The sequence below is a fragment of the Puma concolor genome, chromosome A2 (genome assembly GCF_028749965.1).
Source record: "Puma concolor isolate L17-30 chromosome A2, mPumCon1.1.hap2, whole genome shotgun sequence".
NCBI classification, from domain to species: domain Eukaryota; kingdom Metazoa; phylum Chordata; class Mammalia; order Carnivora; family Felidae; genus Puma; species Puma concolor.
This window is the reverse complement of record NC_141668.1, coordinates 156,044,061-156,059,887: the sequence shown is the minus strand read 5'-3', so window position 1 is coordinate 156,059,887 and position 15,827 is coordinate 156,044,061. Positions and strand designations below refer to the sequence as shown.

The 15,827-nt window shown below is 54.8% G+C and overlaps 1 protein-coding gene and 1 long non-coding RNA gene across 4 annotated transcripts in view; one reads left to right on the top strand and one right to left on the bottom strand.

The window, feature by feature from the left end:
- The window catches only part of FYCO1 (FYVE and coiled-coil domain autophagy adaptor 1), a 74,063-nt gene that overhangs the window by 54,654 nt on the left and 3,582 nt on the right, over window positions 1–15,827 (bottom strand). For all 3 annotated transcript variants that reach the window (XM_086698430.1, XM_086698431.1, XM_086698432.1), the window contains exons 2-4: window positions 8,194–8,331; window positions 4,350–4,456; window positions 2,476–2,601 (exon numbers count right to left, since the gene is read on the bottom strand). In XM_086698430.1, the coding sequence (XP_086554556.1) occupies window positions 2,476–2,601; window positions 4,350–4,456; window positions 8,194–8,248 (288 nt within the window). In that variant the 5' untranslated portion in view covers window positions 8,249–8,331. The remainder of the gene's footprint in view (window positions 1–2,475; window positions 2,602–4,349; window positions 4,457–8,193; window positions 8,332–15,827) is intronic.
- LOC147583630 (uncharacterized) lies at window positions 11,591–13,447 on the top strand. The gene is made up of 2 exons (XR_015248418.1): window positions 11,591–11,910; window positions 12,038–13,447. It is a non-coding gene; the product is annotated as an uncharacterized LOC147583630 (long non-coding RNA).

The following is a 15,827-nucleotide window of genomic DNA, read 5'->3' as shown; positions in this document are numbered from 1 at the left end:
AAGAAAACGATACCACAATATGAAGTAGCCTTAAAAAAATAAAAAGGTGTGAAGCGTCAAGAACAGGAGAGGCTGTGAGCCTCTTATTTTAAGAGAGAGACAGGGGGAGAGAGAGAGAGAGCTAGTGGGGGAGGAGCAGAGAGAGAGGGAAGACACAGAATCCGAAGCAGGCTCCAGGCTCCGAGCTGTCAGCACAGAGCCCGATGGGGGCCTCGAACCCACGAACCGTGAGATCATGACCTGAGCCGAAGTCGGATGCTTAACCGACTGAGCCACCCAGGCGCCCCCCAAATTGATTATATAGGTTACATATATGTGGAGTGATTTATTTAAAGAGGTATCTTGCAACATCCTTTGTACTCTGAGTGAAAACAGTGCACAGCTTTTTTATTTTTTAGTGTTCTGAGGTCATGGGTTCATTTTCCTTACCTAACTCCTTAAATGCTTAGCACCTAGTCCAAACTTCGCTGCACTGTATCGAGAAGGTCTACCACAGCTGGAGAGGGCAGGAAGTCCGCAAGGGACTCCAGAGCAGATTCGGTTTCCCGCCAGGCCACTGTGCTGACAGCCCAATGGCGCGCTGCACCCCGGAAGGGAGCCTGTCCATCTCGGGGAAAGACGCGTAGGCCAGGTTGAGCTTATTCGGAACCCCTGGAAGTGGCTGATTACAGCCTTGGAAGAGTTTAGCCTAAAGGGCTGATTCCCACCCCGAGGGGGCCTGAGGTGGGCCCAGCTATGCTCCTTACCCATTAACTTTTACCTTCTGGCTTGTCGGCTTTGGGCAACACTCCATCGGTACAGTTAACCCGAGCACCCGGCAGCCCTGTGGCCTGGTGCCATTCCCGGGAATCCCCACCAAGGGTGCCTGCGGGGAGCCCGGTCTACACAGCCTCCAGGAAACCGACAATGTCCGTACAAGCAGGGAACGCTTTTTTGCTTGAGAAGTCAGCTTCCCTGGCCTTGGATCATCTAAAGGTCTGTGTGCTATGCAAGAGGTAGATTTCAGCATTTTGTAACCCTGGGCCGTGAGGACTAAGCTAAACTTATTTGCAGACTTCAGCTGTCTGAAGCCGTAAAGTCAAAGGCCTCCGGTGCTCTGAGGAGTGGAAGACCGGACAGCGACACTGAGAACTTCTTCCAGACTTTCGGAGAGAAGGCAATGAGACCCTCTCTGGTGGGTGATGCATTAAAATGCTCAAGACCGTGGCGCTGCATGGACGTTATGGAAATCCAAGGAACAGACGCCTGACAGCCAAGGTCTTTCCTCCTTTTCTCAGATGTCAGAGGGTGGAAAACGCTCGACCCTCAGTGTCAACGTATCTAACGCTGTCATTCTCTGTAAGAAGAAACCCCTCGGGCTCCAGCTGGCAGGCGGCGGGAAGGGATCTCAGAGCACCCTCTGAGGGCTACCTCAGAGCCCCTGGGAGGGCCATCAGGGGGCACAGCTGCCGGCTTTACCGGGATTTGAACTGTACTAACGAGGCACTGAAAAGGAAGCGGAAAGGTAGAAACCCTTTAGGCCTCCCGCCCCACATCTAGGGGTTTAGTTGCTCCTGAATCTGCAAAATTCTTCACTCCCAGAGGGACTAGGCTGAAGACAGAGAGAGAGGGAGAGACAGGGGAGAGAGGGGGACGGAGAGAGAGGGGGGAAGAGAGAGTGAGGAATAGAGAAAGGGAGGAGAGAGGGAGGGGGAAGAGGGGGAAAGAAAGAGAGGGGAGAGAAAGAGAGAGGGGCAGGGAGGGAGGAAGGGGAGGGAGGGGGAGAGAGAGAAGAGGGGGAGAGAGAGAAGAGAGAGGGATGGAGGCAGAGAGAGAAGACAGAGAGGAGGAGGGAGAGAGGGGCAAGAGGGAGGGAGGGAGAGAGGGGGGGAGGGAGGGAGAGAGGGGGGAGAGGGAGGGAGAGAGGGGGGAGAGGGAGGGAGAGAGAGAAGAGAGAGAGAGGGAGAATGTGCTGTTCCAGAGTTCTCTAACACAGCAAAGCCCTGGCTTTCTGCTCTCCAGGGGTTCAGAACAGAACACAGGAAGCTACTTAGCATAACCAGCATTTTAAGAAACATCTCCTGAGGTCTCACATCACTCTCTTCATTACAAAAACAAGTTTCCTGGGCAAATTATAGGGAAAGCACCTAGTAAACTCTAAGAATTTTATCTAAGGAACTAATGTTTTTTAAAAGGCGGAGGCGTCCCGTGCTGCGTGCAACCCCTCCTCCCTCATGGTCCCGCGAACAGCCTCCAAGCAGGCAGACCACTTGGGGTCTAGGGAACAGGGTCAGGACCGAGCCACCCCCGGGCTTGGTAAGCGCTCGCTTGGGTGGCTTCCCGGAGCCCGCACTGGGCACCAATTTCCTTACTTCTTTACCAGCCGTCCACCCCCCACCCCCACGTCCTCACGGCGCCGTCTGCTGCGGGGGTCCAGGTGAGAGATGCTTCAGGCGGGGGGAGAGAGAGATGTGGGACCCTCAGCCACGCACTTACCTCCGGAATCGACTTGACGAATCGGATCCCATCATTGGCTCCTTTCACCTTGGCCAGGCAGGCACAGAAGTAATCCCAGTAGTCCTTCCTGTTGCCCAGAAGGGTGGCCTTCTCCTTCTGATCGAACTGCGTACAGGAAGGGACAGAGAGAGGAGGGCCACGCCCGCTGCTGTTCATCCCACCATTTAAACGATAAAGAACAGCAAAACCTTCTTAGTTACCCGGTGCTGGGCAAGGCCCTTCATTGGCAAAGGAGGGTGTTTTAATCCCCAATTTACGGATGAGGAAACAGAGGCTAGGAGAGGTTAGGTGGCCGGCTCAAGTTCACACAACTGGTGAGATTTAGGAATAACAGCCCCCCCCCCCCCCCGCAAAAAAGGTAACCCCTCTGTGCACCTTGTGGGAAGGAAGACCACCGAAGGGGATTTAGTAACACAGGATGAAGAAATACAAGTGGAAAGTCTTCAGGGCAACACATGAGGGTCAACTTGGTCTCAACGTAGGGAAATGGGTTGGTGACATCTCATCCCAGTTACTCAAGTTCCAACACTGTTTTAATATGCGTGCAGTTAAGTTCAAATTAATGCTGGCTCTGAGTCATTTCAAATCCAAAACTAAAACCTAACTGAAAACAAAGAAGGTCTGTAAATCATTTCTCATCGTGAACCAGAACCAGTTGAAAAGGCACGCGAAAGGTAAAATCTTCTAGCACGCTGGGGCCTCTCTCCCCAGGCCCCAGCAGGCTCTCATCCCTTACACAGGCTCTGGTGGGATGTGACGTTGCAAACTTAGGGTGTTCGGAATGATAAAGGTGCTTCTTTCTATAACATAGCATTTTGTAGTAGTTTTTCTGGTTATGGAAGTAAGACCGATAAATCGTTAGAAAATCTGGATAAAACTAAAAAAAAGAAAAAAACTATAATGCCCAATGCCCTGTCCCTCGGAGAACTTCCGTTAACATTTTGGTCCACTTCCTTCCTGCCTCCTGTGATTGCCTGTGGTTTTCCACATCTGCAGAGTTCTCTAGATCTGTGTGGTTGTGTGTTTTTTTTTTCTTTTAATGTTTTGTTTATTTTTGAGAGAGAGAGACAGAGCATGGGGTGGGGGAGGGGCAGAGAGAGGGGGAGACACAGAATCTGAAGCAGCCTCCAGGTTCCAAGCTGTCAGCACAGAGCCCGACGCGGGGCTTGAACTCACAAATTCTGACATCTTAACCTGGGCCAAAGTTGGACGCTTAACCAACTGAGCCACCCAGGCGCCCCTGTAGATCTGCGTTTCTTGAACCAAGCGGACAGAAGCATCACACCGCGAGCAAGTTCAAACAAAACTTCCCAGGTTGACCTCAGAGACCCTGATTCAGCAGGTCAGGGCAGGAACTGGGAATACATTTCTAACCTGCCCCCAGGTGATGCTGCTGCTGCTGGTCTGTGGGCCACACTTTGAGCAACAAGGATCTAAAACGGGGGCTTCTGGATCATCTTCAGTGTGGAGAACGTGTGACTGGGTGTGCATGCAATGCACGTCTGCCTGGGGACAGATTCCACAGCTTTTAACTAGACTCTCAAAGGGGTCTGTGACTGCCCCAAAGTGAAGATCCCTGCTATCCAGTGACCTCATGACCTGCCTTAAGATGACCTAAATCTCTAAAGAATGTTCTTGATTCCTACAATCATCCTAAGGGGCAACATTCTGACTTTTCAGAGGCTTGCACTTGGGAGGCTCAAGCTCTCGCCGGGGACTGCACGAACTTTCAGTCTAACCAGCAGGGCTTGATGGCTCCACAGAGCTGTCTGACCCACATCCTGAAGGCTGATGAGTCATGCAAGAGAGAAACAGAACAGAGCAGAAATCAACATGGTACGGGAGTCACTTACTTGAAGGAGATACTCGAGTTTATAAGAAAACTTGTGTAAGCTGGTGCTGTCATCCGTGATGGGCTCCCCTGCTTCCTTAAATTCTTTGCTTAGCTCTGTCACGGCATCTTTAAGACAACAAACAGGAACGCATAACTGACCTCAGAGGGAGAAACAGAATTACCCCCAGGACGCGCGAGAAGCAAGTGGTCGATGATGGCAGAGCCCCTTGGAAACAAAAAGCGATATGAAACGCTCGATGGACGTAATGCCGGGCCTGAAGGCATCCAGGTGGCCTGAGAGCCCCCAGGTAGGTATTCTAGAACAGCTCCCTGATGGGGCACACTTCTCGGCCATCCCTGTAGGCCTCTACCATGTAGGCCCGTAATATGCATGCAACACACATTTGCTATGTGCATGGGTCACTCAGCAGGCCCCTGCCGGTGACTTCCAGAAAGCTTTGCCCTTCATTCCGGCCACGTTCCTTGTCGTTCTTCCCCATAACCCTACTGCTCAGTACAGGGTAAGTCCCGGCTTCAAGAAGCCCCAGAATGTGCAAATAAGAGAACAATCCCAAGAACGACAACGACACCTGCTTCTGGGAGCTGAGGGCCCCTCAGGGGCCAGGCCTTTGCGCGGCCTTCTCACTGAATATGGCACTGAGGGGCAGGGTTGTTTTGTTTTGACAAATCTAACACGCGACTGGTCTTAAAATGATCCCAATTTCCAAACTGTTAAAATGTGAAAAAACAAAAACAAAAACAAAAAAACTTAAGAATGATGAAGGCTGATGGGGCGCCTGGGTGGTTCCATCGGTGAAGTGTCTGACTCTTGATTTCGGCTCCGGTCATGATCTCACGCTCCGTGAGATTGAGCCTCACGTCGGGCTCTGTGCTGACAGCATGGAGCCTGCTCGGGATTCCCTTTCTCTCTCTCTCTCTGTCAAAATAAACATTTAAAAAAAAAAAAAAAAAAAAAGACCGATGAAGGCTGATATCATCATCCCTGTTGGCGGATAAGGAGCCCCTGGGGAAGTCAGAGCACTCGCCAAAGACGAAGGGCGGTGAACAGCAGAGCTGGAATGAGAACCCTGGTCTTCTCAAGGGCTTTCTGACTCCGGGGCTCGCCTCTCCACTTCTGAGAGAACTGACCTCCCTGTGCACAAAGAAAGGAAAACCACCTTGACTCTCATTTACGGCCTCTGCTGTGGGACAGAGAGACTGTGAGAAGCTGTGTTTGGTGTAGACACTGGGCAAAGTGCCCCCAGCTAGATGGCTGGGGCCTGCTGGACAAAACGACCTTCCCCTGCGACCTTCCTTCTTCGTAAGGAACAGGAGCTCCCAGGCACCACAGCTGGAAAGCAGGCCGGCCCGGCACTGAAGCTGAGCCCGAGCCGCTAAAATGCAATCGCTACCAACCCCTCAGGCAGAGGTCAGCAAAGGGCAAAGACAGGCTCTTGGGACTAATTCTCACAAGTGACTGCTGTCCAGTGGCACCCTCTAGAAGTATTGGCCGCGGCTGGCTTTGAGAGCCGGGGGAGGGCCGGGGACCAGGGAAGGCACAAGCCTTTCCCCCCTCCACCACTCAGCCTGGGTTAATGCTCACAACCTGATCTGGGAACTCCCGAAATTTTGAAAGAAGGAGTCTTGGGTATGAAATACGAAGTTTGCCGCTCTAATCTCTGATAATCCAAATGCATTACTTAGGGATAATCTTAGTTTTATGTGAATTATACATCTATGTCTGCCAACAATCTTGAGAAGTGGGTGTTACCGTCGAGCTGACCTCGCGCACGAAAAAGCAACGGGACCTCGGAAAGGTGACGGGACTCATCCCACATCTTCCAGGGTTAAAAGGCAGAGCCAGGAGCTGACCCCAAAGCCCTCGTCAGTGCTGTCCCCAGGAGGACGAGTGGGCTGCCCTGTGCAGGCACGAAGGCTGCGCACTGCCCAAGGACCCCTCGCCTGGGGACGTTCCACTCCCATGCTAGATGCTGAAGATCTGTCCTGTGCCGATGAAGACAGTTACCAACAGATGCAAGGGAAGGGTCTTGAGAAAGTGGTGTTTCCAAGTGCTCAGCGGGCGGGTCAGATGGCCTTGGGATGCCAGAGATGACCAGGACAGTCGGGACAAGGGTGGGAAAGGGTACGTGAACAAGTGCCAATGTCTGGCCCCCTCCCTGGACCAGAGGCTCTAGCAGGGGTCCTCTCTTCCCTCGCAATAAAGACCCCTGGGTCCCAAAGTCATGCTGGAGAACCAGAGACTGACACGCAGAAAAGGTGGCCTCCTTTGTGGAGAAACTTCTCAAGGCCAGTGGTGAACTCAGATTTGCAGGGCCTGCCATTTCGCTTCCTCTGCGTGTGTGTGTGTGTATGTGTGTGTGTTTAGGCTGAAGGAGAAAAACCATCTACCGTTTTAGCTGGAAGTAGGCTGGTGTGGTTAAGAGTGTAGACTCTGACACCTGGTGTGTATGCAAACCCAGGCTCTGCCCAACTGGATGTGTGACCTTAGGCAAGTCACTTAACCTCTCTGTGCCCCTCTCTGCATCTGTAGAATGGGGATAATGGTTCCTACCTCGCAGACCAAATGTGAGGACATAACGGGCTACTAACATAAGGCCTGACACGTGTGGAACGCCATGTGATTCTCGGCTTATTCGAGGCCCGAAGTGCTACACTAATGGGAGGCAAGCCTGACTGACTTTTCTCTCACTGACCTTTGACCAGCAGGGTGAGAAGCGTGCTGCGGCCGCCACTAGCCCAGCGGCCCCGGGTGTGACCAGACCGCGGCTGCTCATCACTGTGCTCGCAGGTAGGAACCTGACTCAGGACGGCGTCGCCGTAATCTCTGTGACATGTTAGAAGCGGTCAGCTTCAGACCGTCTGTAGCAACCGCGTGGGAGCTCCGAAGACCCGTACGGACCAGCCCCGGTGAGCTCAGGCAGGCGGGAAGCTTGCCCAACTCCTGACCCTCGGCACGTCACCTAAAAGGGTGAGCTCGGTCCCTAGACTCTGCAGCCGGGAGAGAAAGCGGTCGGCTCCTCCCCAGAGCCTGCCTCACTCCGCGTGCACCGTCCCCGGCCCTTCTCCAGGGACACGGGAGCTGCGAGTCTCATCCCTGCGCTGAGCTCAGGGGCGTCGGGGAGGCGGCGGGCCCAGAACTGCAGTGCGTCACAGGAGACAGGCTGTCCGCCCGCCAGGACTGGGTAGGACGACAAAACAAGAGAGACGGGTGTCTGGCCATCCTGCTGAGGCAGGGAGAACGCGGCCTCCCCAAATGGGCCAACTCCATCGCGGCCCGGAGGCCTGAGATTCCGCCAGACCGAACAGGGGGCTTGTAGCACTCACGCCCACACGAACTGAAAGCAGACCCAGGCCCAGGAAAGGGTATTGGCTTGGGGCGCCTGGGTGGCTCGGTCGGTTGAGCGACCAACGTCGGCTCAGGTCACGATCTCACGGTTTGTGGGTTCGAGCCCCGCATCGGGCTCTGTGCGGACAGCGCGGAGCCTGGAGCCGGCTTCCGATTCTGTGTCTCCTTTTCTCTCCGCCCCTCCCCCGCTCATGCTCTGTCTCTGTCTCAGAAATAAACAAACATTAAAAAAAAAAAAATTTAAAAAAAAAAAAAAAGAAGAAGAAGAAAGAAAATGGTATTGGATTTTGTTGACAAACTCTTCCCAGGGCCCTGAGAGGAGGCCCGGGCCAGCCGCCCCCGCCTGACACAGGGCGGACACCCAAGCCCCAAACACCTCCACGCGACGTGTCCCGAGGGCTCCAGTTACTCCCCGTGTGACGAGGATGAGAGGGCGGCAGGAGCACAGCCCAGCTCCCCCACAGCCAAGCCTGGCGTGTCCCCTCCCCAACGGCACCTTGCAAATCGCGGATGATTCTCTGCAGCTGGCTCTCTGCGATGGGGGAGGCCATGGCCACTGGCTGCGGGCCGCCTCTCTCGGCTGTGCGCCTCCCGCCTGGGTCCGCTCAGCAGAGGTCAGACTCCATGGTGACACCTGGAGAGGGAGAGGGAGGCCGTGGAGGGCTCAGTGACAGACACAACATGAAGACAGGATGAGAGGGGCATGCCCCGGGGCCCAAAGTCGCCCCATCTGGGTGTCTTCCCTCAGCGGAAAGGGCTTGACCTTTCTGTGTGGGCCTTGCCCGGTGGGCATTCCCTGGCTGGCTTCTGACACACTTCTTTTCAGACACAATGACCTGGGTTGGGGCTTAAAAGGCGACAGGTTCAACCAAACAGCATGACTCACTGAGCGTCTCTCCTCTTCTCCCCTCTTAGGCGTGACTGCCTCACCCTCCTTCGACCTTGAGAAATGCCTCCCAGGGGCTCCCGTCACTCTGGGGAGGCCAGACCCAGCCCAACCCACATTCAGACGGCCTGCTAAGCTGATGGTGCCGGCCACCACCAGACCCCTGTCTCCCCCACGCCCGGCCCCTGTCCTCCCCAGGCTGGCTTCCTCTGACCAACAGTTAGTAACGTCTGGCCGGTGGCGGTAGAGGCGTAGAGGTGAGAGGCTGAGGACCCCTGGGGCTTCGGGACCAAAGAAAGCCAGGCTTGCCTTGTGGGGGAAGCAGCTCGCTCGTGGAGGCTCAGCAGCTCCAGCTGCCCAGAACCCAGCTCGGCCTGGCTGTGTAGACGCCGCCTGGCCTGCATCGGGGGCCCGGGCAACCCTCGGTCCAGTCAAGGGACACGGCTCTATTTTAAGCTTGGTTACAGTCCTCTTGCAGCTGGTGAGTCCTGAGTTACCAGCCCTGCTCGGACAGCTGCTAAAGTGATTTAAGGACACGGTAGTGGCTGAAGACCAGCAGAGGTGAGGACACACGAGTGGCACTGGAGACAAGTGTGGGTATGCACGGGGATGCTCCAGTGTCCCTTCTACAGAAGAAACGTCAGAAATGGACGTCTCTAGGGGCACCTGAGTGGCTCAGTCAGTTAAGCATACGACTTCGGCTCAGGTCATGATCTCGAGGTTTGTGAGTTTGAGTCCCGCGTTGGGTTCTGTGCTGATGGCTCAGAGCCTGGAGCCTGCTTCGGATTCCGTGTCTCCCTCTCTCTTTGCTCCTCCCCAGCTTGCTCACACATGCACGCGCCCACTCTCTCTCTCTCTCTCTCTCAAAAATAAATAAACATTAAAAAACAATTTAAAAAAAAAGAATCGAGCATCTCCAATTCATAGACATCCAACACCAGGTTGTGTCATGCTTGTTGGCAAAAGCAGGTGGTGAGACTAGAGGAAGCCAGAGCAGCCACCACTGAGTGAGGGCCTACTGTGTGCTATGCGCTGGGTCCTGATAGGGGCTTTACACGCGTGATCATTTTCATCCCACAACCACCTTTGTGGGGTAGAGAACACTAGCTGGAGAAGCCACATAAAACTCGCCCAAGGCCGTGGGCCAATAAGGAGCGAATCGTGGTCTGGGCCCTGGTCAGTCTGATTCAAACCCTGTGGATCTATAGCTCAGCATCGTCCCTACTACAAATGGCCAACCCCTTCTGCTGGCTTCTAGGAACCACCCTGAACTCCAGCGTCTCCCAAATAATGAGCCGCCACCCTGAGTGTTTCTCACACGTGCTGGCCCTCCCTTTCCCACAGCCCTATTCCCCTTCCCGCTCCAAGAGTCCAGGCAATATGACTCTGGAATAGAAACAGTCCCAGGTTTCAAGTTCCTCCAAATATTTACATAAGCATTCCAGCGTGAGCCTGAAGCAAGAAGGGCCTGTCACAGGGCGGATATGCCTTGGCCTATTTTTAACTAACAAGCTGGCACAGCTGGGACTCAGTGCAAACAAGGCCCAAAGAGGGCTTCTCTGGCCTCGGAGGAATGAGACAGGCACACACCAAAACCACACTCCCAGCGATTCCTGACATGGAGCCCAAGAGAGGCAGGGGGCCCACAGAGAGCCCTCCAAAGCCCCTTAAGAGGTATTAGATACCCCCTGCCCGCCACAGACACTAAACCGAGGGTGGGAGTGGGTTTCGAGAAGGCAGGCTGCCCATCCCTAGGCGGCTCTCTGGGGCATCTGCTGAGCACAGAGCCTGAGTAGGGGCCAGCCAGGGCCCTGCGGAGAGCCAGAACCCAGGCTCAGCCGGGCTTCTGCAGGGGGTCCGATGCCTCGGTGGGCACGCTGCCCCTCCCGGAGAGGTAGAGAGAGTCCAGGGTCCGCGCTGTCAATGCACAGCTGCCCCGACACCATGCTGTGTCAAGTTCCTTCCATGCGCAGGCTGGGGACACGGATGCACGCGAGGCACGGTCTAGCCCTGGAGGAGCTCGGCTGTGCACCAAGCAGACAGACAGAAAAATATCCCGCTATCTGGACACGGCAGAAGAGCTCCATGCAGAGATAGGAATAAAAAGCGAAGGGTACTCAGCGATGAAAGGGTTGGGCCATGGACACGTACAACAGATGCTTCCTGCTGAGCGAAAACAGCCAGACGGAAAAGGCTACGTCCTTTATGATTCCATTTGCATGATATTCTCGCAAAGGCAAAACGTGGGGGAGAGGTCACAGTGGTGGCTGCCAGGGCCTGGGCGGGAGGGGGTGGCGGTGAAGGGGGGGGCATGACTACAAGAGTCGGCAGAAATTGGGGGGGGGGGGGGCGGCAGTTCTGTTCCGTGTCTTGCCCGTGGTGGTGGTTACATGACCGTATCTGACAAACATACATTTGTCAAAACTCACAGACTGCAGATTGTATCTCAACAAAAAAGGCCGCACTGTGACGAATTTAGGAAGATGCCCTGGGGCCTCAGGAAGGGAAAATTAATTCCACTTGGGGGAGGGAGAGGGTGAGAGGCGGGGGCAACCGAGGTGTGCCAGGCCTGAAAAATGAGGATGAGGTCTTTTGAAGAGACCCAAGGAGGAAAGGGCACCGGGATGGGGCGGGGGGGAAGGGGGACAGCGAGCTTGGAGGCTGCTTCTCTCCCGAAATTCCTCTCATTTGGCTGTTGTCAATGGACAGCCTTGTCGTTCCTGGGAGAAAGACGCTCAGAGGAAAATGACAGACACCCAAGTCTTCAAAGGCCCTGGGCCTGTGTGCACGCTTCAAACCAGGCGGAGACCCAACTCGTGGAAGAGGGCAGATTCTGAGTTAGGCTCCATAATTTGCTAGAACAGCCCTCAAGATTTGGAAAAACATTAAGATGACTGGTTTATCTTAAAAGATACAATCTGGGAACAACCAGGCGGAAGAGACAAGAGGCGCAGAGTTGGCGGGGGGGGGGGGGGGGGGGGGGGGGGGGGGGGGCTGGTTTGAGGTTTGCGAAGCTTCTACGCCCTCAGGGCTCCCCACCCAGCAGCACCTCGCAGGACAGGCTCCGGCCGGGTGGATACCCGGACCCTGGGAACCAGCCGTCTCTGAGGCCTGCCGTCATGAGCCTCGACAGACAGAAACGTGCTCCTTCGAGACGTGCGGGGACTCTGGGGAGACGGCCCTGTGTCCGCACGGCCGGGCGAGGCCGCCTCCGCCTGACCCTCGGAGCGCGCTCAGCTGATGCCAAGTTCCCGGGTCACGGGGTGAGCTGTGCCCAGCTGCTGATTACACAAGCTGCTTTTCCGGAAAGCCTGAGTCACCACCCAGGTAATGTGCCCCAAGAGAACCGGCTGCTGGACCTGCAGGTCGCGGTGGGCTTCCCCACTGCGGATGGGGGTCCCACCTCACAGGGGTTTCTTTTGTTTTTCTTAACATTTATTTATTTTTGAGACAGAGAGAGACACCGTATCAGCGGGGCAGGGGCAGGGGCAGAGAGAGAGGGACACACAGAATCCGAAGCAGACTCCAGGCTCTGAGCTGTCAGCACAGAGCCCGACGCGGGGCTCGAACCCACGGACCATGCGATCACCACCTGAGCTGAAGTCAGACGTTCAACCGACTGAGCCCCCCAGGTGCCCCCACCTCACAGGGTTTCAGGCAGTTAATCAGAGCTTCCTTGGAAGATCATGGTTCCTATAGGAATGCTCTTTTCCTGAACTTTGGGGTGACGGCTCTTAGCAGTCTGCCCTCCCTCTTCCCTGGTCTGAGGTCATTATTAACCACCGGAAGACACAGAATGCGGCACTCTCTCCACACCACGGTCATGTGGCTTTTTTTCCACACCAATAACCAGTTCTGACACCGACTGGGGGTTCTCCAGTTCGGTTCAGTTCTGATACTAATGACCTGGAGTCAGTGCAGACCCCACAGGTCAAGGGCTCTGTCCACAAGACGGCCCTGGCTGTCAGACGCTGGTCCCAAGTCCCAGGCTGCTACCCGTACTTCTGACCAACCGGCTCTAAATTAGGGATTCCCACGATCCCCTCTCCTTAGGTTCCATAATTTGCTAGAACAGCTCTCAAGATCTGGAAAAACATTAAGATGACTGGTTTATCTTAAAAGATACAATCTGGGAACAGCCAGGTGGAAGAGACGAGAGGCGCAGAGTTGGGGTGGGGGGGCTGGTTTGAAGTTTGCAAAGCTTCTATGCACTCAGGGCTCCCCACCCAGCAGCACCTCGCAGGACCCCCTCACTTCGGGGTTTAATGGAGGCCTCATTCCGCAGACTTGAGTGATTAACTCCTTCAGCCCACTCCCCTGAGGTCTGGCGCGGGGCTGAAAGTTCCAACCCTCTAATCCCATGGTTGCCTCTTCAGGCAACCAGCCCCCACCCTGAAGCCATCCCAGGGGCTGAGGAGGGTCACCCTATTAGCATAAACTCAGGCGTGGCTGAAAAGAGGCACACTTAACAAAAGACACTCCCATCACTCAGGAAATTCCTAGGGTTCCAGAAGCTGTGTGCCTGGAACCTGGGACAACCACTGACTATCTGTTTCTTGTGGTATCACAGAGATGGCCTGAAGCAGCAGGATCCTGACAGGCCATCAGCCAGCTGCTCTCCTAACTCAGGAGACACGGAGAGCTTCAGTCTGCACTGCCTGGGCCTTGGCCTTGGCCGCTTCAGCACCAGGGGAACGACTCCAGGACTCCCACACCTCGCGAGGGCCCCAAAGAGCGTATCCCATGCCTCCATGAACCCAGGGCCCTTGCTGCATGGCTTGTAAAAACCTCCCTCGCTTGTCTCTGGCAAGCTCTTTCAAATGCCAGAGAAATTCATTTTATAAACTTTGGGGGAACATTGAAATCTCGTGCCAACAGCTCAAAATTATGTTTACACTTATCCAGCATGTCTGCAAGCATCCAATATTCTGGTAAAGTGGAAAAGGGACTAAATGCACCCGGGACTATTGCCTGAGTTCCTAGTCATGGCTTAGGTATTATATCAGAGGTAAAACTCTTCCCCGACCTCCAAACTCCTCCTATGTCTGCCCAGATGCCGTAACAATAGAGACAGAAGTCTAGTCCCAGATTAAGAAAGAAAGGCACCAAACGGCTCACGTAAACTTATTTACGCTATGGTGCAAATGACTAATACTCTTAACGTTGCCCAGAAACTGGCTCTGGCAGGAGCAATTACAGCAAACTGACTAGTCACATTAGGAAAGAAGGATCCAAGGGGGAGCAGGCTTGGGGCGTGGAAGACAACCCTGCCTGGTTTTCAGAACGTTCTGTGCTTGCTCCTCACCCGCTAGCTGAGAAGGGACCCAGATAGGGGCCCCCACTCCCAGACGAGGTGGAGCATGTCAGTTGTGAATTCCACCCTGACCAGGAAAGCACGTTGGCAAGGACGGTTCAGATGGGCCGAAAGCAGAAAGCCTTTCTGGAAAAGTCCATCGCCTCGGTCTGGTTGAGCACAGCCACTAGCATCTATGTAGTTGCCACCCCTGGAAAGGAGGGCACTTGGCTGGTACCTGGGGCTCCGAAGGCCCGGCGGTCCTGCTGGCTCCACACAAAAGGGTCGGGGAGCAGGCTGCCCTCAGCAGAGCTTCGAGAGGGTGCCGTCACAGCACTAATGAACAAAGCCTCACGAGGTGGCCCAACCCCTCAGACCTAATTAAAGTGTTGACCAACTGCAGGCCTGGGTCACCTTCCCCAAACACTCCTTCTCGCTTGCACTCTTCTTTCTTAAAGGGAAGGGGGACTTGAGAGTTGCCCATCGCTTTCTGAACTTTCTCTTGGCCCTCGCGTTCCCACCAACGACAGCCATCCTGGGTTTCTTGGTCATGCCTCCGGGACACACACAAAACTGGCCCCCCCGTTCCCGTCCACTGGCCCAGGAAGGCAGGACGGAGAGACCCGTGGGTGTGAGGTGTTGCCTCTGGGCCTGGGGAAACCGAACCATCTCTTTCAGGAAGGTGGAAGGCAGGCCGCTCTGGCAGGAGCCGCACCCCCATACCTGGGGCGGCAGGGCGGAGGCCTTGTCACCGGAGAGCCCAGAGGAAATGCCCGGGAGGTGGTGACGGCACGTGGGAAGCTCTGGGCAGCCTCTGGAACAGCTGCACGAACATGAGACACCATCTGGGGCATCTGTGGATTCCTGCCCCCGAACAGCACTAACCCCGCGCACATGGAGAACGTCACAGAGCTCCAAGATCCTATGCTCAGGGCGGGGACAATCCTGACCAGAGTGTCAAGGGGGCGAGCACAGCCAATGACGAATCATGAACGGAATCTCTGCCAGAACATGCTGTGCCAAAAAACACAGCCTTGAAGAAGCCAACTGTAACCCGTACGTGTTAACAAACCGCCTGCCGGGCGGTTTGTTGGGCACCACTGGTAAGAGGCGGGCCTGACCCAGGAGCGGGGGCCGCAGCCGTGAACAAGGCCAGTGGGCACTGGCCTTCCAGGAACCCCCGTCCAGAGGGGCAAAGCTCCTCCTAAGCTTATAGACCAAAAAGAGGTCACTGGAGGCCTGAGAAGTTCTTCGATGAACAGAACACGTGAGACCCCGGGTTCTACGCTGCTCGGGATCCTAAGCCACCACTGCCTTTCTTCCACGTTTGTGGCCATTCGCCCGTACGGTCATTTCTCGTTTAATCTGTTTTCTCCATGAGTCCGTAAGCTCCACTGCTACTCACCATCTCCCCAGCACAGAGTGCAGTCCTGACCCCTAGAGAGCCCTCAATACCTTACTTGGGGAATGAATGAACCAGTTAGACAAAACCGGACCCGTAGTCTCTTACTCCGCAGATCTAACTAAACTTTAGGCGTAGAAAGGCACCAACATGTAAATGATGAGAATTATCCTTCCATGGCGGGAAAACGTGGGCAAATTTTCAAAACATTCGATTTCTCTGATTTCTCAAGTTTCCTTTACTGGACATAAATTACTTGTGTAATTTGTAATTATAGACATTATACCGTCATTACTGTGGAAATATTACAGCATTACTATCCCAAGAAGAAAGGGAATAACGTAATTTAGGGACTGGCTGGATAAAGCGTGCCCCACAGCTCCGGCCTGAGGCAGCCTTATCCAGAAGCCTCCTTCACTCTATCTGGTCAAGGATAGCCACGGCCGTTACAGCCACCTCCCCGACTCACCCAGCCCACGCAAGGCCCTCTCCTCTCTGCATCCCTGGGACTTTGATCTGGAACCGTCAACCGGAACACTCCCAGGGTAG